Below are 24,214 nucleotides of genomic sequence, written 5' to 3' on the forward strand. Positions count from 1 at the left end.
TTGGCCCCCGGGCCTCGAGTTTGACATCGGTGTGATAGAGAAATGTAATCACAAAATTACTGATTAATAATCACTTTAGTGCATTGCAACATGTATAAGATTTGCGCTGGTTTAGACATGAAAACCACAACATGCAGAGCTGCTGTCCTGCTCTGCTGCGTCTTGTTGACAAGGTAAATACTCTTCATTGTCTGAAGCCTGTCGATTATGAGCTAAGCTCTTTAGCGGTTTTACTCCAGCCACAAGTTATTGATACACTCTAATCATTATGGCACACTATAGGCAAGCTTTCAAATTGGGATGTTTGTACTCTGAGGAACTCTACAAGATAAATTTGAAAACATTAAATAAATTTGTCAAATCTTTTTCATTTTTTACAAGTCATACCGAGTCAGACTCGGGTTTTTTTTTAAGCTATGGCATTTCTCATGAATCAAATGGTGGGCAGTAAGCTGAAGAGTTTTGCTGATGGAGGTGGCGAAGGTGGCAGCAAAGCCGGAGCAGATGGAAAAGAAACAGCCGAGTCCAAAGGCATGTCCAGGGAGGAGTTTGAGGAATACCAGAAGCAGCTGGTGGAAGAAAAGTGAGTAAAAAAATAACATTTTATTACCAATATGATGTTACAAATCTTGACAACACAAAAACTAACAGTGGATTCCCCAGGAGGAAATGCTGTCTTGACTTAGTTAAACAAAAATGTCAAATAGCAACATTCTTAATGTAAAATACAATTAGAGTCTTTTCTCAGCTGACTGACAAGTCAGAAAAATTCAAACAGATTGTCTTAAAACAACATAAAAGAAGCTTCTTCTTTGTCTCAAATAAAATTAGAGGAAAGGCTGATCGCTAATAACAACGAAGGAATTTTACTGCATGGATTCAGAGCATTTAGTTTCCGCTGAGTGATGTTACCATGTGGGAAAGATTTAGTTCAATTCTTACATCTGTCTGTGGAAACTGAACACATCTGAATACAAAAAGTACATACCTTTATATGCTATATGCATGCACCTCCTTACTATATTACCTTAAGGTAAATAGTTAGGAGTATATATCCTCTTTATAAAAACGTGCAATAAAAAAGACGAAACATTCTAAAGCCACAAAATTATAGATTACTATGGAGGATCGGCGACAGAAAAACGGAGGGCTTTGACTGGAGAGCTTTTAATGAAAAAAAAACAAAACGCGCTCCACAATGTCCAGCTTCCATTTTGCTCAGAAATCTTCTTTCTGCATTTGAAGAAGCTTCAACGTGTTTTAGAGTGTTATCCATAAACATTTCATTTTTATCATTTCACCCAACTGAACATTGATTTTTTTCCACGGGTCGTTTTGCGGCTCTTCAAGCTCGTCTTAGCGAGAAGCCAGTTGCCAGGACAACGTTACCCTCATTAATTAAACACAATCTCATTAATTTACTACAAAATGCCGAATGAAACTATTAATGTAAAGGTAAACCTGGCTTAATAAAAGTAAAACTTTCAGGGCTTGTCAGAGTAGTGAGCACTTTTCAACTCGTTTTGGACTCGTTTTAGTTAACTAAAGTTTACTACCTTGTGTTATGTTGTTTAAATGAAGGAATAGGTTTATTTTTCTCAATGACTGTCTGACCTTAAATGCCCTTTCAGCAGGTGAGGTCTGTTCTTTTTAAAACTGTGTCTCCAGGCCACTTGTGATGCACGTATGACATCAATGGATGTGGGCCGGGTTTACCGGGTAGCTTTAGGTAGGGGTTTATTTCCTCGAGGCTCAAATTAGACAGAGAAGCAGATTAAGCTTGTGTGTAACAACCTGTCAGGACAGAAGCCACCATTAAACACATCTCTTAGCCAGGGCCCTTTAAAACAATAATTATTTAATCACCTTACGTTCTCATTTGGTGCTGAACTCTTCGTTACCTCCAATTAGGTGAAAGCAACTTGTAATGAAGTGAAGATCTCGTTGCCAATGAGAAAGTCAGAAGTGATTTACCCTTTTGTCCTCACAAAAAAAGCATTAATTAAATATATTTTTCTTTTTTTTTTTCTTTTTCTTTTTTGCTTTTTAATCACTAGCCTGGGTTTTATTGTAAACGTCATCCACAAAATGTATTCATCCTGGATGATAGCTAATTAATCAACAGAAGAAATGAGTTTCTGGTCACTGTGTCCCTTTTTATGTGCTCCAGTCGTTTTTTTTATGCTTATCTGACTTTCTCTGCAAATTTAAAAAAGCGTTATCCCGCAGGACATCTTACACCATCTCTGACCTTTATTGGTTTCTCTGCAACAACAAAATCTTACAAAGTATTTTTAGACTCGTTTCTAGTGCAAATATCTTAGTGCACTTGAAATAAGACAAACTAACTTACAAGTAACTTTTTAGCAAGAAATGGAGGCTTATTTCAAGTAAATAATTCCTTAGTATTGATGAAAAAGTGATAGTTTCATTGGCAGTATAATTAACTTATAAGTAACATGGGAAAATGCCTCGTTAAAAGTCAAATAATCTGCTAATGGAACTAGCACTTTTTCCTCAATATTTCCTCAAAACAAGCTCCTATATCTTGCTAAAAAGTTATTTGTAAGTTAGTTTGTCTTATTTCAAGTGTACAAAGATATTTCCAGTAGAAACTATGTCAGAAATACTTGGTAAGATTTAGTGTTTTTACAGTGAACCCTATATTCGTGCGCTTAGGGACAAATAGCTAAAATCCACATATGCATGAAACGCCCTCTAAAAAGACTTAAAACGGTGTTTTATAGTTTAAACAACAAATATACCTAAATATATCACACACAGTGGAAACAGTTTCAGCATACTGGAAAAATATCAAGTTTTCCTCATTTCAGCTTTGTAAACACCAGCCAGCAGTCAAACAGTATTTGAAAGAAAGCTGCATTTATTGCAAATCTTTTGTTCTACTAATAAATCTTTGACAGGTTTTAATACTAGATAGACTTTTTGGAGGCTTAAAGTTGGTTTCAGTTTATCTGCTGAACCTCCTGTGACCTTCAGTGTCTGCTCCAAAACTGTGTCCGAGAAAGAGCGGACACTGTCCTGGCGGCAGAGACGTGCGAGGTGAGAGGACAATCCTGACCGAGACATTAAGCAACTGAGGATTTATGCCGAGCTACAGCTCTTGTGGAAGCTAATCTTATTAAAGCAGGGTTAGAGAGGACCACCCTTAAATAGACACAGGGTAAATCTAGCAACATGGAAACTGACATATAACACTGATAATGACATTATTGCAGAATTGGGCTAATAACACAAATGACGTCAGCTCAGAGACTCCAGAGACGGAAATCAGGATTCAGGAGGTCAGTTCATGTCCGCCTGGATTATAAACAGCCGAGTCGCACTGTGAAGCACTTTGCACCCCAGCTTGGTTTTAAAAAGGACAAACACTTAAGGTGTTTTAAGGCTGCAGTCAAAATCCCAAAATCACACAAGAACTGGAGAAAGAAACTGATTAGATACAGAATCCATCAAACTGGCTGTTTATTGACAAAATGTGTAAAAATCCTTTAGAGAGGATCATTTTTCATTGCAGCATAATCAAACCTTTAGAGTTTATTTATTTAATGGTGTAAAAAAAAATCCACATTACATAAATTATTCTTATTGAAACCCCCCAGTACCACAATCATTGCCAATCCCTGAATTGCATTTGCAGAATTTTTAAAGTTGAAAACATTTACATTTGTAATTCTTTAATTCTTAAGAATAGATGACCGGTTCTACTTTCCACTATTCAAAAAATGAAATACAAGAGAATGAGAACCTCAAGTTAGGCAGACAAGTGTTTATTTTTATAAGTCTGTAGTTAAAACTTGTCTACAGTCAGAGGAATAATTTAAAAAGTTTCAACCATGTGGAGTGAAGATTTTACAGAGCGATTAGTATCAAGATTAGTCCTTGATACTGTAACAGTAATCTTTACAGATTTATGTAACAGTAGTTTTATGTAACTACTGTTACATAAAAGTCAGTAGTGCCACAAAAATTTAAAAGTAAACATGCATATAAAACCGATCTTGAACTATAAACTATACGTTGTCTGAAGATCCAAAGTTGTATTTTGTCACAAAATATTGTTGGCAATCCTATTTAAAGTTTATTTTAAGGGGAAAACAATTTTTCTTGTCTGTGGAGGAAATTTTGTTTTTGAGGCTTCTTTGTAAAATGTTGATTGAGATTTCCTTTTTTGGAGAAAAAGAAAAAAGGATTTACTTTATATGAAAGTTTAAATAGACCCTCCAGGATTAGACAGAGAAGTGGAAAATTTGTTTCCACTTTTGTTATGGTACCATTAAACCCCCTTTCATAATTTTTTACCATTTTAAAGCAACATATAAAGCCAGGAAAATATATCAGACAGATATCAGAACAGACTGACCTACACTGAAACATGAATTATAATCATTGTTTGGTCAGTCACGTATCGTGGTACAATAGAATAAATCCAAAACCAAACAAGTTTTTTTCTCTAAGAACAAAAAAAATAAAAAATCAAGAAACACAGACAGGTTCAGGATAAAGTCGTGGAGAAACTTAAAACAATATCCCAACATTTCCAGAACTTATTCAGCTTTTTTCAGTGGATTAATCAAAACACATATAGAGTTTGGCACGGCTACAAAACATGACCATCTACACTGACAGTTCAAGTAACAAAAACACAAATCAGTTTAGAAACCTGAGGAAACTCAAGACATTTAGCAGAAAACTCCACAAATATGGAGTTTTTAAAAGTGTGGGAGGAAATATCTGCTGTTGGGGAAAAAGTCATTTGAAGATCAGGAATGTGCATAATTGGGAATTTACTGCAATTTTTTCTCAAAAATTGTCAAAAAATTTCTTACTTGCACTAAACAGCTGCCTCAGCCTTAACTGATGTCAGATTATAGTCCATGATCTATACAGCGAGTAAGAAAAAGTCACATTTACAGTCATAAATAAGCGCAAATCTTTCCAAATTAGTGCCACAAACTCTTTGATTTTTACTGCAAAAGCTCACAAAAAAAATAATGAATCCTGGAGGAAATGAAAAGATGTTCAATAATATATAATTTTAAGGATTCATTGATATTTTAGCAGTTTGTGAACAAGTTTTATCAATACAATCTGGCACAACTGGCCCTTTAAAAGCATTTATCATCTTGATTTGGTCCAAAACAAAAGAGTTTGACACCCCTGACTTACAACAGATGAGAAGTAAAATCTGTGCAAAAGCCAGCAGTGATGCAAACACCCAATTATAAAGTTATGCAGTCTTAACAGCTGGAAGAAAGGATCTGTGATGATGCTTCTTTGTGCACTCAGGATGCAGCAGTCTGTCAGTGAAGGAGCTCTCCAGTTCTGCAGCAGCTTCATGCATGGGATGGGAGATGTTGTCCAACAATTATGCTATTTTAGCCAGAGTCCTGCTGCCTCCCACCTCCTGCTCTGGGTCCAGGGGGCATCCCAGGACAGAGCTGGCCGTCCTGATGAGCTCACCTGACCTAAACAGAAGCTGGTCAAAGTTGATAGGAGAATCGTTGAACCTGAAAAAGAAACCTGTTAGTGTCTGCGAAAGCCTGGAGGCTCAGATGGAGGAACAACAAGCACAAACATGCAGCCAGGGATGCAGTAAAACGGATACAATCAAAGCATATTTATGTCTTGAAGCGGCACAAACTCTAATCAAACAGCAAATTAATGAACGTACCATGCATCAGATTTAGCAAAATGCTACTTTCCACCTGAATTCCCATAAAAACCTAAAAACTGATGGAAATATATCCACTTCATCCAATCTCACTGAACTGGGGACTTTTTCAGGGAGGAATGGGGAAAAACGTGAACCTCTTGTACCCAGAACCAGAACATGAACTCGGATAGGAAGTGAGCGGGCTGCTCTTTCCTCAACACAAACATTATTATCATGTGGTAATGCTGCTGGTGCTGAGATACCGCTTTACAAAGAAAGGCTTTGCTCCTCGCCACCTGCTTTGTCAACCCGTTAACCTTTTAATTCGCCCCTCTGCTGCAATACCTGCAAAACATTTCAATGTTTGGATGTCAGCTCCTGAGAAGGTCAGCTATGGATTTATAGCAGTCACAATGAGCTGTGTAACAGGAAACACTGTAAAGAAATACAAATAAAAAGACTTAAGTGTGTACGTTGATGTTATTTTTATGAGTCAAGAGTTTGTTCTTTAGCTGCTTTCTGTCTTATCTGTCGTGTTTCTGTTCTGCAGGATTCAACGAGACCAAGACTTTGCAACAAAAAAGGCTGAGAGGGCAAACCTGAGAGTCGCACTCAGAGATAAATACCGACTACCGGATGTAAGGAGCTCTAATCACTCTCTATCTGTTTGATTATTAACATCTGAATGCATTGTTTCAAATAAAAAAATACTAAAAAAAATTATGACTTACTCTCTCTTTATTTATGCCAAACTAAGACATCTTGTGAAGTTTGGGAGCTGTCTGGGGGCCATACTGACTCTGATTGGCAGGAAAAGCTATAAAAGTAAAAGTTTTTAATTTTAAATGTCAGATTCAGTTTACAAAAAGAAATTAAACACACCTGCCCTCCATTAAAGAAAATACAATACACACATTTGGATTAAACATTTCTTGAATAAGAAACAAAGCCAAACATCACAACTTGAGATGATAAAGGGAGGAAAATCTAATAAATAAACAAAATAAACAGAATATATTGTGGAAAGGTTTGACTCTGAAAATAAATTTAGCCTCCATAGAGGTGAGTTGATCCTCACCTCTATGGAGGCTGTTGGAGGTTTTTGCATTTCCAATTTAATTCTGCAAATGTTTCCTTCATTTTCATGAAGTCTAGCATTTATTGCACGTTGCAGGGCAGTGCATTTGTTAGCAATGTTGCCTTGTAGCAAAACGTTACAGATTTGAAACTTTTTGCATGTCAAGCAAAGTCAAGTTCATTTTATTATTCAAATCGGTAAAAAGAAGAGAAAAATGTTTTCTATCTGAGCAAACCCAGCCAACTACATCAATATGCAGGAATCCCTCAAGCTGAGGTTGCATGTCACAACGAGAGAGAAGTAAAAATTACAGCAAATATTTGATACAAAGTTTAAATGGGTAAAACTACTAAACACTGAGGGGGTTATGTAAACTTTAAACTTAAAGAAAGTAAAAAGCAGTTTTCAAAACAATTGATTCTCATCATTAAGCTAATAGAAATAGTTTTAGTACGTTTAAGTGAACTTAATGTTAGTGTGTGAAGAAAATATCTTGTTTTTTTATGGAAAATATGTCACCTTCAGATTAAACTGTATTTATAAGTGTATGTAAAATGTGCTTTGATGTGCAAAACATTTTAAATTACAACTCAATCATTCAGCTGCCATTTTTTGCTGCCTTTTTGATCAGAGCGCTCTCGACGGCGCCATGATTCAGATGGCCGGAGACGACGTTGACCTGCCGGAGGAACTGGCCAAAATGGTAGATGAAGATGAGGAGGAGGAGGAGACCAACGATTCATTCCTCCACAAGCTGCAAAACATGGACCTGGACGAACTGAAAACCAAGGCCCAGAGCAGAGTGAGCGAGCTCCGGCAGACTGCGGAGGAGAAATGCATCCTCATGTGAACCCCTGCAGTACGGCCCAGACGAGCTTTAGTATTTAAATTTAGCTCCGGCGTCACTATCCTTTTTTTTTATTTACTTGTTTTACAGGTCTGGACAGTTTCCTCACAGAAAAGTTTCTTCTTTTCGATGTGAGGCTTTATGTCTGCATTTCTTTCACTGGGAAACATTTACCGGTAAATGCTTCTTGTACAGATTTATAGAAGTTTTATGCTCGCAAAGTTTGTGTAAATAAACATGTAAAATACAAAACTGTCTGCTTTTCTGGAAGGTGTGTAAAGAATGAAAGATTTATATCCTCTACTCAAAATTACAAATGTTATGCATAGACAGCTCTGGAAATAATTAAGACACCACTTAAAATGATCAGTTTCTCTGATTTGACTCTTTATAGGCTTATGTTTGAGTAAAATGAACATTGTTCTTTTATTCTATGAACTACTGACATGTCCATGACATTCCAAGTAAAAATGTAGTATTTATTAGCAGAAAATGAGAAATGGTCAAAATAACAAAAAAGTTGCAGTGCTTTCACACCTCAAATAATGCAAAAAAAAAAAGAAGTTTATATTGAATTAGAAACAACTATACTAATGTTTTAACTCAGGAATCAATATTTGTTGGAACAACCAGGAGGTTTTCAATGGGATTCAGTGCAGTGGGCTCTTAGTTTTTTCCAGAGCTGTATATCATGTAGAAAAATCATCCTTATACTGTTTTAAAATGGTAATAAAGCTCTGAATGTTGGAGTTAATACTTTTCTCATTGTGGATGCCTCGTTTTCAAATGAATCCTGGATGTTTTATATCCACTCTGGTCCTCCTGTTTGTTTTTATATTCACAATCTTTGAACATTCCCACAAACGTCAATCTATATTATTCTGATTCTTTATGACTCAACAACAGAAAGTGAGGCAGAAATTTACCAAGACATGTTAGTTTTCAATTTATTTTAAAAAGTCTGAATATACTGGCTGTACGTTTGTAATCTGACAGCCCAAAATAAAGTCAAGCTGTTTGCCTCCAGGCTTCACATTGCTGGGAAAAGTCGAGTTTAAAGTTTGGCAACGAGCCCTTTAGCGGACTTGCAGAAGGTCAGATAAGATGTCATAATTTCAGTTAACTTTCTACACTGATATGCTATCTCAGCTGCAGCTAACCAACACTGCTCAATAAATAACAAACTCAATAAACTTTTAAATCTACGCAGGTATTCTTTTTTTTTTTTACTTAAATCGTTCTTTTAATCTCACTATGCCATTTTTTGTACCTTTACAATATTATTTTTCATATGTTTTAAATGTGTCCTCTCAGTTCAGCCTCCTGCTTCTTATATTTTATCTTTTGACATCCACAAGGCGAGTTATTGAGTTGTTTCTGAAAGCAGATGTTCAGATTTGAACAAAGAGGTAAGTACAACTTATAGAACAAGGAGCAAAAGAAGACAAATGAGAATGAGTCCTGCCTTTCCCTAAATATAGCCTCATGATGAGAGGAGATGAGCTGCAGCAGGTGAAGCAGTGCCAATCAGTCCTGCCCTGCAGCAACAGAAAGAGTCACACACACTTTGCATCTGCTCTCAGCACAACAGGAAAGCTGGAAGAGTCCATGGAACGACGGGAAGAGCCAAAACAGGAGAAAACTCCAAGAAAACCTGTTAGTGGCTGAAGAAGAATGGCTCAGATCAGTCAATCATGAAGTGCCTTACATCATAAAAATGCAAAAATACAGTCATAGGAAACACAGTCAACAACTGGAACGTAACATCAGAATATTTATCAACGTTTAATTTGTAATGTTTCAAAGAAAAGGTGTGTTTTAAGTCTGGATTTAAAGGAACTCTGTTTCAGCTGTTTTGTCGTTTTCAGGAAGTTTGTTCCAGATTTGTGGTGCATAGAAGTTGAATGCTGAATACTGCTTCTCCATGATTGGTTCAAGCAATATTCATGTATTAGAACGGCCCAGTCAAAGTCCCAACTGAGAATCTGTGGCGATACTGAAAAATGTATGGTTCTACATCCAGTCTGATCGAGTTTAAGTTGCTTCACAAGCTGAGGAATATTCATTCCTTTTCCTCACACATCACAGTTAAGCTGTATTTTATTTTGAAACGTCTCATTAAATCAGAGTATAAAACACCAGTTTGTGTTAGAAACCAGAAAAATTTAGATGCAGCAACAGGAAAATGCAGATTATGAAAGGATTACAGGAGTTGTTATATCTTACTGCTGGATTCTTAGTTTTAAATTCTGTCTGTTTTGTAAAGAATGAAGTCGAGCCGTCATTATTACCCGTCCCGCTGGTGGCAGACCGTCTTTGGAGTTTTCCTGGACCGCCACCTGATCAAACCCTCCCTTTCTGTCGTGTCCTGTCCTCCCTCTGCAGCTCACCATCCCCCTTTCCCCCGGTAAGCTGACACAGCGCCTTTAAACATTAGCTGCTTTCTTCCTAATAGGATCTGAGGGACTTACATTGTCATCTGATAAAACTAAGGCGCTTGATAGCTGTGCTGCACCCTCTTAACCAATTTGTACTCAATTAGGATAATGGGGAAACAAGCAAAGAGGGACAGCTTTAATATATTAATGTGATAAAATGATTATCAGTTTCTCTTGTCTATGACTTGAGTGCTATTAGAAGCATCTCGCAGGGCTAATTGGAAATATTAGTCGTTGATGGAATAAGCTAAAGAGTAACGCATGATAAGAACATTTATTTGATTTGATTTAAGATTGGATTACGGTTTTAAAGGTAAGAATGGGAGCTCAAAGTGCCACTCAAATATCACAGAAAGTTTTGATTTAAACTGACAGATGAAAAACAAATATTTTGTCAGAACCTCAGGGCCCAAAGATGGTTTGGTCCTGCTGGTTCTGTAGCAACTAAAAACCAACTGAACGACTTTGTCTAGGAAATCAAAACTGGTGTTTTATAAAAATGCATTCACGGCACAATTATCTCAGATTTCTGGTGCTGAAATTATGAAGAGATTTATTTTATTAAGTTTGTTCTTCTTTCAGAAAAACACCCATTTAATTAAACAATTATTTAAAAGCTAAATTTATGCATTTTTTTTGTTTGTTTTTTTGCCACAAGACACATTTAGAGACACTCAAAAATAGCTGACTTTCTTTGCCATGTGGTTTAAACGTGTTTGGTTTCAAATCCCCTGCTGTGATCGCATCTCGAAGTTCTTTCTTTTTGCTCAAAGGCAAAAGTAACCGGCTTCTCAACCTCTACGTTCTTGGAAAGCAACACCGACAACCCAGAAAACGTGGCCAGAGCAAAGCCACTTAACCTGCATCCAGTCTGCTGCAGCAGAGCAGAGGCAGGCCTTTAAGTAGTTGTTAGCTTTTAAATTTCAGCTCAGCTCAGCTGCTTAAACATGTCACTGATGCTGAGATGTTAATGCATTTCCTAGGCAGCTCCTGTCACAAAATGTAGAAGCAACAGTTGCTTGTTGTACTCAATGTTTTTGAAGTACGAGAGGAGAATCTTATTTTATTTTTTTGGTTGTAGCAAAACACAAACAAACTAAAAAAATATTGGTCGTTTAATTTTTCTTAGCTGATGTAAATTTTCATCATTCTTTCACAGCACAGAAATATGCATAATAAGCTAATTGGTTAGTTTAATTGGTTGATTAACCTGTGGAGTGTCTGCAGACATGCATGCATCCACTGGTTGTCTCTGTGCTGCCCTGACTGGCCACCTGTCCAGACTTCACCCATTCACTGTTGGACACAGACACCTGCAAGGTAAGCAGGCGCAAAGGAAAAAAAATGGTTTAAAAAATATTTGCTAATCAAAAGTTTTGTCTAGAATAAGAAAGAGGTACATAAAGAAAGTCATAAAAATGATTGTTACGTTTTTGAAAGGAAAAGGGATGCAGTTTGGAAAAAAATGCCTTTCTGTGCCACTTTTCCATGCCGGGGTTTTGTTTATGACGTGCAAAGAGCTCCTAAATATATCTACATGTAGGGGGAGTGAGGTCAGAGGAAATCTCCTAGTGAAGTCTTTAGGCTCATTAAGGATGGGCTTGATCTCTGCAACACCTACTGTAGCGGCAGCTTTGGTTCTGCCAGCTGGCAAAGGAGAAACTTACAGGCTGTACAATTAAAGAACAACTACAGTCTGGCTTTTAAACTCTACACGGACATAATACTGACAAACATAAATGATTGAAATATATACTTTTTTTTAAGTTTGAGAAGAAGAACATGCAAAAAATATGATGCAAAACAAATTAAGCACACAACTTGTTGCTAGCATGTAATTTCAGAAGCTATGACAAGTCAAGTAGAGATTTAGAATAACAACTTGCTGTATATCATCCATTTTGAGGTTAAAAATGAAGACGACCCTAACATGAAACAGCATGAGATTGGGTCTGTTTCCCTCTAACATTGAGAATGAAGGGATTATCAAAAAAAAAAAAAAACCACCGAACACAAGCCATTATCTTCCGAACAATAGAGTTTTTGAAAGAAAGTTTTGTTGCGGCTTCATTAGCAATGGCCTCCCTCTGAGGGCTGAAAGCAGGACACATTTGGAGCAATTACTTGACCAGAAAACAACTGTCAGTCATTCTTAAAGGGGAAGGATTCCAATTAATAAACCTCTTAAAGCCTCTGGTTTTACTACCATTCCCCGCCCGACAGCTTTTTGGTGTTTTGTGTGGTTAAGGAGAGTTTTGTCAGGAGAGAAAGACATTACATGTTGCTGCTGCTGCATGGATCACAAGCATTAGGTCCTTCGTGCAATTGTTTGCAGGGGATTTGAAGGACTTAACTGGGAGTAACAAGTGCATACAGAAGATATTGTTGGTGTACTTATGGCCTACAACATGGACACTATGTGGGAGGTAAAGTGAAACCTAAAGGTAAGATTATTTAATACTTCCTTTCAGCTTTTTGACAACTTCTTCACTATGTAGATGGTTTGCTTTATGTCTAAAAAGATGGAAGTAATCAAAAGAATCATGCTAATTTGTATTATTTATTGATCTGTATGGAATAAACTGGAAAGGACATTAAAATATGGACGCCGACTTTAAATTTAAGAACGATTCAACAGTTTGTTGTCAAACCAATATTTGCTGATTACAAGTGTTATGACTTGTCACCAAATAAATAAACTTTGACTGTTAAACTTCTTCTAAAAATCATATATGTAAATGTTTATAAGAAGTATTGAAAATAGTCTTTTCCCTTTTGCAGACCAAGATGAAAGTTACTTCTGCTGCTTTCGTCGTTGAAGTGATCTTTGGAGCACCTTACTCTTGGCGTCGTCTGCTATCCTGCACATGAACTAGAACAAGAGCGTTCAACAACAGCCGGAAGCCGTTTGCTGTTTGCGACCAAGAATACTGAAGGAGATCCGAAAGGCTCGGATGCATTTGTCAATGGATGCCCTTGGGATAGTGGACGATAGCGGACACGGAATAGTGGACAACTATGACATGGGGAAAGGCGCCGGGTCGAGCGCTGGAGGTCGGGTCCACAGCATCGATGTCATTCTGGGATTCACTAAAGACCAGGAGACTTTGCTCCATTCGGTGGGAGGCGGGGACAGTCCAAAAGACTCGAGAGCAAACGCACAGGATCCTGAAAAGTCGGACCCATACGGGCATCTAGCAGAACTGGGTGACGGCTCCCAGCATTCTGCCTACCATGGTGAGTCTGTCCAGAAAGACGCTGCTGCTGACCCGAAAATGTCTGATCCCTTTCCTCTGAAACAGTAAATACCAACTTTACTCTCCCTACTTCCAAAAGAACTTATATAACTGTATAGAAATGGAAATTATAGATGTTTATTTAAATGTTTGTACATCTCTTCCTAACATAAACTCTCATATTTATATGTCAAACAACCCAAAAAGTTACAGCCAATTAAAAGAAGCATAGATCATAACAATTTAATTAAAACTGCTGAATTGCATTAAGTTTAAATATCTCCTTACATTTCTTTATAATTACACAAATGCACAAATTAATTTCTTAAGGTCCAAATCACTTCCAGGTCTACAGAAAAACAAAACAACTCAAATTTAAACCAATCTAATCTTATTGTTTAGTCGTAAATGTTGCATATCTTTAACTCTTTAAGCCTAATATGAGAAGTAACAGTAAAAAATATTTAAAGATTTACTTGTTTATTTTTACAAAATGTGTAAATATTCTAATTGTTACAGTATTGCATTTAGAAATTAAATATTAAGAATTTATAAGAGACGTTCATGACTGAAGTATCAAAACATAAACATGATGCCCATTCCTCTTTTTCTGTAAAACCATTCAGTGCTCTATAAGTTATTATATGCTAAATGACTCGATTAAAGATCAAGTTTTCAAAACAATAATCACTTTTTACATTTAATCTTTTACAACCAGCACTAAAAAATTTATTTAAATGCATAAAAACTCTATATTAAAAGAGCCAAAGATTTATTTAAAACTGACACAGGTCACCTGTATTACTTCTGTCTTCCACTAGAGGGCACAAGACAGAAATAAGAGTCGATGTTGCCGGTTTTTGAGAAAAACACCAACTTTGTTGAAGAGGAAGAGATCTCAGAAATAGTTTGTAAGTTTCCCATTATACATTTTAACTTAATAAACATAAGTGGATGTAGGGACCATATTGAATAATAGTTAGAAATGCTTAAACATGTTTTTGTTTCACTCATCTTGACATGTAGATTATTGGAAATGTGCAAAAACAAAATCCATTTAGATTTTTAACCGTTACTTTGTGTTTATTTCTTTCTGTATCTATTTATGTGTAAAGCAGCAGGCAAATTTTCTATTCTCTTCCTTGAGAAAATGTGTGCTGACACTGCACAGCAACCAGACCCACAAAACTGTTGGGACAGGAAGCATTTAAAATTAATGAAACACATATAAGACGTTGTAGAGAAAATAGAATAAATATATTAATAATAATGTCAGTAAGTTTAAAAGCAATGCGTATCCATATAAATTAGCAGAACCGTTGCTTAGGTTTAATAACCAGCTTCACTTTAGTGTTACATAGATCCTAATGTTTTAATTTGTCAATTTGCCTTAATTGAGTAAATTGTATAGTTTTATTTAGTTAGAATTGTATTGTTTGTGTTAAACCCTTTTTTATGCAATCTAAGAGGTCACTTCTAGCTTGTAGGTTTTGGTTTTGTGCTCTGAATCCATATTTTAAACAAAAAAAGTTATTGTCACTCAAAAGGCTTGTTTAATATACAGAAATATGTCCATGAAATTGATTTTGAACATCTGAATCTGACTGTTTGCCTTGTTGCTTGTGCAGAAGTGAACTGAAGGCTCCCTGGTTAGATCAGAAGCTCGCAGGTTTGACAGGCAGCATCTGTTACTATGGGATTACTGAATTAAGTGAAAGACTTGATGTCAGCTGGACTCACCAAATACCTCGAGCTCAAAAACCCTTAAAGGGACTCGTCTGTCGGTATGCTGACTCATCAAAAAACTTATGTGGCAACCAGGAACAAAATCAAAACTTTATTTTTCAAGGTTTTCTAGGTGTACTCGTGTTTATTAACTTGTTAGTTGCCACTACCAATCTACAAGTTTAATTGAAATCCAATTAAACACAAATTAGTTTAATTCATATCAAGCCCAATTTAAATAAATGTTGTTAAATACAGAAGATTGAAGCACAGAATGATACAAATTGATAGCTTTGACTCCAGTTCAATCGAACTCATGTTTGCTTGAATATCTGCAAGAAGATAAATCTAATGTTAGGAAGAGAATTTAGCATTTCTGGGTAAAAAATGAGTAATTTAATCATTTTAAACACTTTACTCAGTCAAACAGGATTTGTCAAGATGATACTGATCATCCACAGACCTCCTAAAGGGTCCAATTTAATTTATTTTTAAGTGTATTTTCTACACTTAAAAAATGTCACACCTCTGGCTCTTATTTACATATGGGACTCAAAAACGTTCAAAGAGGGATGAAAATGGGCCCCGGATGGGATTTTCACAGAGTTGTAGTCTTTATAATACAATAGCTCAACCCATATTGGTCCTAAATGTGATGTACAATTGTTTTATGTGAACTTATTTATGGTAAACCAAACTGGGTCCAGGCCCACAAGGTGATCATGGATTTCAGGAAAATTAAAAATGGATGATCAAATTGGATGTACTGAGTCTTTCTCAAACACTAAATATTAATTATTAAACCCTTTTTCATGTTAGAGTCTGACCTTTTCTCCAGCGATAAGTGTGACGAAGAAATAGGCAACCTGCACAAGGAGGTGGACGTTGCTGAAGACTCTCCAGATGGAACTAAAGAGGAAGAGCACGCTAAAAAGAAGCACAGAAGAAATCGAACCACCTTCACTACTTACCAGCTTCATGAGCTGGAGCGAGCCTTCGAAAAGTCCCACTACCCGGACGTCTACAGTCGGGAGGAACTGGCAATGAAAGTCAACCTGCCTGAGGTTCGCGTTCAGGTAAAGACTGAAGTAAATCACTGAATGGATGCCTAGTTAGAGTCTAGATGATGCTAGGAAGCTGAATAATTCTTTATACGTTGAAGGAACCATGAACATGATTGGTTTGATGCTCATTTACTGAGAGTTGATGGTAATCTTTGCTAATATCTCCTGTGACTGTGACCAAACCACCACTTTGTTTCTCAGAGGTCTATCAAGACCATTGAATTCAGCTACTAAAGAGCTCAATTTTATCTTTTGTTTTGTTTTACTCACTGTTGTTAAGTTGTGTCTTTAGAATCACAGTCTATGAAGGTGTTTTCACTTCCAATAGTCTGGTTTACTCGGTTTCACTGGGAACCAAAATTGCAACATTTGTTACATTTTCAGCTGATGTGGTTCGCTTTCACACTGCACTGAGTCAAAATGAACCAATCTAACTAAAAATCCAGTTCAACCAAGAACCACTGAGAAAAACAACACAAACGTCTGAAGAAGACATTCAGCGCAACTTCCTTTTTCACGAAATGTAAACAAAAATGGAGTGGTATCAAATTTTACTGATTGTAGGATTTCTTTTGCGTCTTTGGTGTAAAACCACAAGCCATTTCTCCTGCTAGCACTAGATACATGCATTTGATTTGGTTGTATTTACCCAGAATTCCCTGCGCTTTAGTCCACTTTCCGCTTTTGGGGGGATCTCTGGTCCGCTTGGCATTCACATTGCATTCAAACCACACCAGAGTTCACTTCAACTAAAATGAACCCTAGGCAGGCAGACCAGAGTTGGCTTTTCTGGTCTGCATCAGAGTTCGGTTGCGCGTTCACACCTCTCCAAACAAAACCAGACTTTCCAGACATATAAACTCAAGTTCAGCTAAAGCAAATTAAGCAGGCTGGTGTGAATGCATCCTTATGTCAGCAAGTGCAATGAAAAACTCAATGTTCAGTCTCTCTGACTCTCTGTCCAGGTGTGGTTCCAGAACCGAAGAGCAAAGTGGAGACGGCAAGAAAAGATGGACACCAGCACCATGAAGCTCCACGACTCCCCAATGTTATCCTTCAATCGGCCCCCCATGCCTCCCAACGTCGGCCCGGTGGCCAACCCGATGCCGCTCGACCCCTGGCTGAGCTCGCCTATTTCCAGTGCCACGCCCATGCACACCATCCCAGGGTTCATGGGGTCGCCTCAGGCCCTGCAGCCCACCTATTCCAGCCACAGCTTCCTCAACAGCCCGCCTGGCATGGTCCAAGGCATGCAGCCCATGGGCCCACCTCCCTATCAGTGTCCACCAAGCTTCAACGATAAGTACCCGATGGAGGACGACAGGAGCTCCAGCATCGCCGCGCTCAGGATGAAGGCTAAAGAGCACATTCAGTCAATGGATAAAACTTGGCAGCACATGTGATTTTGCTGCCTAATGTGAATGGATCTCTCTCTTGTGAATGTTTACAGACTGCTTTTTGATTCATAAACCATTGACGGTGATGTGTGGAACCAAAGATGTAAAGAACTAACTCTTTAAAAACGAACTTCTCAATGTCTTCTTCAAATATGACCAATTCTTAGGAGATTGGTAAAACTTTGGTTTTGCTCCGCCCAATGTTTAGGCATAGATTCCCAAATTAGACACTTGTTGTCCTGGTATAAACGTGCATGTCTTTATTTTAGACTGTATTTGCATCCAGATATATGAACAGAAAGGCTGGTTAAAGCCATTTTGTCAGAGGTAGCTAAGTTTTTTTAATGGATTTTATTGACAGATGTGAACAAATTTATATATGTTTGATGTCTTAACTACGTGGTGTACTGATTTTGTTTTGGTGTTTGTTCAAAACAAACATTTATAGGTCTTTCTACAGCTGCCTGTGAAGATTTTGCAAGAAACCCTTATTTGAAAATGTATTCTTGAGGACTAGAGGCCAATAAATTCTGCTTTGAAGGTTTTGTACAGCTGTAAAGTTCTCACTGTTTTTGAATGATGTAATATTTTTTTCTCTCTAGGCTTTACGGGATTAAAAACATCTTGTTTTTTTTACAAATTATGTTGCATAAAAATGTTTGTAGCTTGCAGGTTTCTTTTATTTTGGCGCTTATTTGCATATTTCAGATCATCAAACATATTTTAATACCAAAGACCACCAGAGTAAATACACGATTTGTTTCCTTCATGGACAAATCACTTTTTGTGCCACCCTTGCCATTTTCGAGTATGAGTGCCATGCCACAACATCTCAATTAGATTCAAGTCTGGATTTTCTAAATGCCGCTCCAAAACCTCCATCTAGTTTTTTTTTGCCATTCTGATGTCAACTTGCTGATCTGCTTTGGGTCATCAAGCTTCATCTTGACAATAATAAGTGATTTATTTATTGCTATCATCAGCACAGATGGAGTGAGTTTGAGTGTTGAATGCAGGGAACATGTGGGGAAATTAATTCTTGTATTCAGTTCTTGAAGTGTTGAGGAGCCAGAAGAGCGAATGCAACCAGATTTAAAAAGTTTCACTCTGCAGAACATTTTCCCACATATTTTGTGGATCATCTAGATCACATATGTCAAACTCGAGGCCCTGGGGCCAAATCTGGCCCACCGTAGGTTTTTATATGGCCCTCTAGAATCCAAATTACAACAGCTTTTTGTTGAAAACCTCCCAGTTTTTCAACAAATCTGTAATATTCACACAGTCAACAGATCCCCACATTTTTTTTCAAATTTCTTTTACTGCAATTTTCTCAAAATTAGCCAAAAGCGTTTGGTTTAAGTGAGTGCTGCCTCAGCCTTACTTGATGCCAAGTTGTAGTCCGTGTTTGATATGGCGATTGATAAAAAGTCACATGTAACATCTTATAGCAGCGCAAATATTGTAAAGCTTCCTTAAAAAATATTTGTAAATTAGCACCACAAAATCTATGATTTTGATTGCAAAAAACCACAAAAACAATGAAGAAATACTTGATGGACGGATCAGTGTGAAAGGATGGTCAGATAAAATATTATTTAATTTTACAAAGCACTGAATGCTGAAACAAAAGCTATTTATTGATATTTTAACAGTTAGATTTTATTAATACATTCTGGCACAACCGGCCCTTTAAGAACATTACGATTTTGATATGGACCAACAAGAAAATGATCTAGATGTTTCATGGCTCTTTGGTTAGTGCCTTGAAAGCTAAAGATAGTCATTTTTTTATATTGTTAAGTCCTGAACTCTGACCTTAACTGATGGAAATGAAGCCAGCAGTGCTTTGGATGTTTTCTGGGTTGTTTTTTGTGGGCCATTCATCCCTGTTTAATGTTTTCTCCATTTGTGGATAATAGATCTCAGAGTCCTAAAGTCTGACTTTGTAAATGTTTCTAGGCTGATAAGTATCACAGCCATTTTAAAAAAAAGTTGCTTAATGGAAACGACAAAATCCGACATAATTTCCTCAATTTTACTTTGGTTTTGTGCTCTTTTCAGGTAGTTTTTATCCTTTCAAAAAAAAAAGGATTTTATCCTTTTATCCTTTCAAAAAAAAAAAAAAGAGTATATTTGCTGATGTGTGGATGGAAACATGTGGTTCTGCTGGTAGCTTTGGACAGTTTCTCCCTTAATAAATGACTCATTACGGTCATCTCTGTCCAGTGTTCATGTTTGCTTGATGATCTGAAACAAAACTTAAGAAATCAGCGAGGGGGCAAATACTTTTACACAAAGTTGTACATCTGGCTGTAAAAAGTAGAAACGTTTGCTCAGTTTTAACTTAGGAATGGGTTTAAAGGGAATCCTGGCATATTTAAATAATTAAAACGGCCTGTGAAGAGCACCGAGTTCTGATGAGCGAGGTTAACGGAAGTCACAGAGCGTAATCTGAGTTGGAGGATAATTTAAACAGACAAGCATACCTCTTAACACCTAATTACTGCTTTTAAAGCGATTAACCCTGGATTCTCAGCCACAGACAGAATGGCCTAAGTTACCCTTGAAAAACCCTGTTTAAAACAAAATTAAATCGTCTGTTTCAAACAAACTTGACAAATTGTTTTACTGTTATGATGATTACGGTTATTGATGGTAAAATATGCTACTCACATTGGTAATAAATCCTTCCTGGAAGTCCTGCTATGTTTAAAAACAGTGAGGTGACATTGTAAGGATATACTGCTGTGTATAATTAATGGTGCAAACCCACACGTTAAAGCATGAAGCCGAACTTTGGAGCCATTTCTTATAAGTGAAGGTGAATCAGATGATTACAGAAACTCTTTTGCTTGCTTTTCTGAATATCTTTATGAAACAAATTTTTCACATCAACCACAAAATATAATCAACAAACAAGTAAGACAAATATTCATACCAGTGGTAGATTTATATTTAAAGTAATTGTTTCTTTTTACTAGTAGTAGGATTAATATTTTTAGTGTCTCAATCAGAGTCCCAACTTAAACCTGTTGTTTTGTGGAAGAAACAAAAGATTAGAGTGAGCTCATCTGTAAAAAATAAAATGTGGAAACAAGTAAAACATTAGTTAGCAATTATAATAATTATTGTAAAGATTATAAATAGATTTCAACATGTAAATAAAAACATTTCAGCCTTTTTACATAAATCTTTTGAGATGTCTTTGTTGTTTCCAAACGTCTTGGTTGAACAAAGATAACTTTAAATCTAAATATTTCAGAGGAATGACTAATTTTGTAAGTCTGATCCAATAGATAATAATAATTTTTCATGTCTCTTTAACGAGAGACTTTATAATAGATGAAAAAGCAGAATGAGGGGTTTAAATGAATCTAAACTGTTATGTCAATGGGATTTTCATTCTCTAACACTCAAAGAGGAGTCTAACAAAGTAAAATGGATTCACTCAAACTCACCTCTTTAATTTTAGGAATGCTTATTTAAACATTTAAATAAGCCTAGGATGCAACTAAGTAGCCTATATTATGATATTCCCAACTATAAACGCTGCAGCAACATAAAATCTTACCAAGTATTTTGCCTACTATTTCATCCAAATTTCTTAGTACACTGGAAATAAGACAAAACTAACTTACAAGTTACTTTTCAGCAAGAAATAGGAGCTTGTTTTAAGTCAATATTTCCTTAATATTCATGAAAAATTATTAGTTACAGGTGAAATAATCTGCCAGTACAAGACATTTTTCCTATATTAGAAGCTAAAACGTCTTGTTACACTTAAATCTAGAACTTTTTTTTCCCTAAATATTGCTGAAAAGTTACTTGTAAAGTACTTTGACTTATTTAAAGTGCAATAAGATATTTTCAGTAGAAACCAGACCAAAAGTACTTGGTAAGATTTTGTTTAATTATAAGTTTAAGTAAAAATATAGAATCAACACAACTAATCCTGAATAAAGATGAATTAAAAGCCAATGAGTTAAGACTGACTTCCACATAAAATATATAAACATCACACATATTATCAGTTTTTTAATTATGCACAATTGCTCAGTATCTTCCAGGGCTTAGAGCGGCTTTCCCTTTCTACTTGCACGGCGATTAATCTATTTAGAGAGCGTATGTGAAGGACTTTGTCTTCTCTCCACACGTCCATTAGCGAGGCTCTAAAATGACTTGAAGCACGGGTTGACAATAGGCCAATGTAAGCTATGACAGGGCGAGCCGGCCTGATGGGGGCCTGTTGTGTCCGTTCAGACCTGTGGAGCCTTGCCAGCCCGTTAGGCAGATGAAGCTCCACTCCATCAGGCCCAACCGGGGGTGTCAAGGGGCCCAGTCAGCCAGGCTGCAGAGGCCACAAGGGCTAAGCCCTAATTGCCCTCCAGTAGCCTGTGTGGCTCAAATGTCCCTCTTTATGTTAGGAGGGAGAAAAGTCTTTAAACTTTGTAGAGATTTGTTCATACTCAGTTCCTTTTTCCCACATTTTAACTGTTTAAGATACTCAAATGAATCCACAGCTTTGAAATATGTTTGGGAATTTGGTGCTTAAAGGGGACAGAAAATAGATAAAGTTATAAATGTTTACTTGGAAAAAATACGAATAAGAGACTATTTTACAATTTGACCAGATAACATGTGCACTGATCATCATAATAAAACATTTTCCTGCTCAAAGAGAGACTGACATTAATTTTAGTACTCATGTAAACGGTATAATTCACCTAAATATAGAAGTTTTTATCCTTTCCTGCTATTGAGTTTGTGTGTGTTTTTCCCCCCCAACTTTCTAAAGTCAGGATGAATTATTCACAAAAATCAAAACTCAGTTTCAACTCTTCTTCCACCTCCTTGGTTCACTTTTATATAACACAGCAGCTCTGGAAATACTTTATATCAACAAACAGTAACGAAGTCAACTGAAACTATCAAACTTGAAACTGAAAAAAGCAACTAAATAAATAAATAAATAAATAAATAAATAAATAAAACTTTTTTATCCCTGAATAATTAAATTAGGAAGGGTTGCAGTTTACCTAGAGATAGGCAAGCTAGGTAGAAGTATTTTTTTTAAAGTGTGAGAATGATCCCTAGAAGATACTTAGATTTAATCAATTTAAAGTGTGTAGCATGTTCATGATTAATTTTGTATTTAGTTCTTTCATTTGTCTGTTTTCACCTTGACAATACCTCCATGTCAGAGGAGATGTTGTCTCTTAACTTATCTTAATTTCTGCTTGAATAAAATGAAAGTCCATCAGAGTTTTAATTGGCAAACATCATCTCTCAACCACAGAGGTACTTTTATAATCTTATGCACCCATAAAATTTAGCTTTGAGAGCCTTTGTAGAATAATTTGAGATGATAAACCAGAGAATATCATGCAAACTGCACCCAGAATACGCTCATGACATACTGCAGCTAGTAATTAATTACATGCATTATGATGTTATCTTGGTTGACCAAGCGTGACCTTTGCTGGGCCCAGGCTCTAGTTAACAGGCTGGCTAGCGGGACGTGGTCCACGGTGATAATAATAAGGGAAAAGAGCGGAATTAATTGGGTTTGATTAAGAACACTTTTCAAAGGGACACTATTTTCCCCTCTTGACATAATTACGGATCACTCTGAGGGAGGGGCAGCCGGCGGGGTTGATGGCTGGCGCCAGTTGCTTGTCTTTGCGGCAATGTTCACCTTTAGAAAATGGACGCACCACTCAAGCAGAACATCCTCTTTTGCTGCCCACTTAGTCACATGGCACCAAACACAGTTGCTAATGTTTTAATCTGGAGTTTGTTACATTTTGTCAAACTTACATGTTGATTTTGTTTCTGGATAACTTAATTTTGAACATAAGATTTCAGTCACCATTAGAAACAGTGACATGAGGAGAGTACATGAAATGTATTTAATCGAAAGGTGTCATTATAAAACAAAAGACTTAATTAATTAGTTTGCAAGCATAAATTTACTGATGGTATTCTCTAATCCAAACAGTGTAAAAATTATACTGGCTCAAATAAATACACAACTTCTAATATTTGGATGAATATCCCTTAAATTGCAAATCAGCCAAGTGGTTTCTGGCATAATTCTGACTCAACATTTGTCTATTTTTTTAAAGAAAATGTAGAGCTCATTTATATTGGCTGTTTGGACCCTTATTTTAAAGTTTATCTATTAAACTCAGAGAGTCCTCAAATCATCTTTTCTGTTAGGACAGGTCTATGGGCTATATGAAACATGTTCTCTACATTTTTAGTCTGATCAGTTCTGCCTATTTTACTCTCCTTTTAGAACAAAGTGTTAGCTTTGTTACCTTGTAACTTTAAATCCAAACAGGCTGCTCATGGCCACGCCCCCCAACTCATCGTTTACATCTTTAAAATGCAGAAGCATCAAGTGGTTTCTGGGTGGTACATCAACAAACAGCAAAACTCTTGTTTTTTGTTGTTGTTTTTTTCAGCAGCCACTGTAAAACCAGTTGACCAAATGTGCTCAAGTTCTGCTTTGGTTGCTAGGTAACAGGCCGGGATTCCGTGGGGTTGCTAGGTAACGGCGTAGTGCCTTGCATGTTACATTCTGAAGTTTTTTGAAACAGATAATTTTCAAGACACCAAACAGCATTGACTTATTATCAAATTCTTCTAAGTTTTAAGAACTTAAGTTGTTTTTAGAAGCAGTAGAAACACAAATGGAAGTACAAAAACATAATATCGCCTCATATTTTCTATCAGGTCAGGGTTTT

General features: G+C 36.6%; 2 protein-coding genes across 2 annotated transcripts; both read left to right on the forward strand.

Moving 5' to 3' along the window:
- Nucleotides 1–215: 215 nt before the first annotated feature.
- On the forward strand, nucleotides 216–8,036 carry cplx4c (complexin 4c). The gene is made up of 3 exons (XM_007563795.2): nucleotides 216–583; nucleotides 6,228–6,315; nucleotides 7,387–8,036. The coding sequence occupies exons 1-3, from the start codon at nucleotides 417–419 to the stop codon at nucleotides 7,603–7,605; spliced, it is 474 nt and encodes a 157-aa protein (XP_007563857.1). The 5' UTR covers nucleotides 216–416; the 3' UTR covers nucleotides 7,606–8,036.
- A 3,236-nt stretch (nucleotides 8,037–11,272) lies between these two features.
- rx2 (retinal homeobox gene 2) lies at nucleotides 11,273–18,100 on the forward strand. The gene is made up of 5 exons (XM_007563796.2): nucleotides 11,273–11,360; nucleotides 12,376–12,484; nucleotides 12,822–13,277; nucleotides 15,821–16,077; nucleotides 17,031–18,100. Exons 3-5 carry the CDS (start codon nucleotides 12,995–12,997, stop codon nucleotides 17,466–17,468), a joined length of 978 nt encoding a protein of 325 aa, XP_007563858.1. The 5' UTR covers nucleotides 11,273–11,360; nucleotides 12,376–12,484; nucleotides 12,822–12,994; the 3' UTR covers nucleotides 17,469–18,100.
- The last annotated feature ends 6,114 nt before the right edge of the window (nucleotides 18,101–24,214 follow it).

This window comes from Poecilia formosa, unplaced genomic scaffold, assembly GCF_000485575.1.
Source record: "Poecilia formosa unplaced genomic scaffold, Poecilia_formosa-5.1.2 Scaffold151, whole genome shotgun sequence".
Lineage (NCBI taxonomy): Eukaryota > Metazoa > Chordata > Actinopteri > Cyprinodontiformes > Poeciliidae > Poecilia > Poecilia formosa.

Bases quoted from the DNA above. Each gene is read 5' to 3' on its own strand.
- cplx4c (XM_007563795.2), top strand. From the start codon at position 417: ATGGCATTTCTCATGAATCAAATGGTGGGCAGTAAGCTGAAGAGTTTT. The intron at 584-6,227 runs GTGAGTAAAAAA...TCTGTTCTGCAG, and splicing joins AAGCAGCTGGTGGAAGAAAA to GATTCAACGAGACCAAGACT. The intron at 6,316-7,386 runs GTAAGGAGCTCT...CTTTTTGATCAG, and splicing joins ATAAATACCGACTACCGGAT to AGCGCTCTCGACGGCGCCAT.
- rx2 (XM_007563796.2), top strand. From the start codon at position 12,995: ATGCATTTGTCAATGGATGCCCTTGGGATAGTGGACGATAGCGGACAC. The intron at 13,278-15,820 runs GTGAGTCTGTCC...TTTTCATGTTAG, and splicing joins CCAGCATTCTGCCTACCATG to AGTCTGACCTTTTCTCCAGC. The intron at 16,078-17,030 runs GTAAAGACTGAA...CTCTCTGTCCAG, and splicing joins TGCCTGAGGTTCGCGTTCAG to GTGTGGTTCCAGAACCGAAG.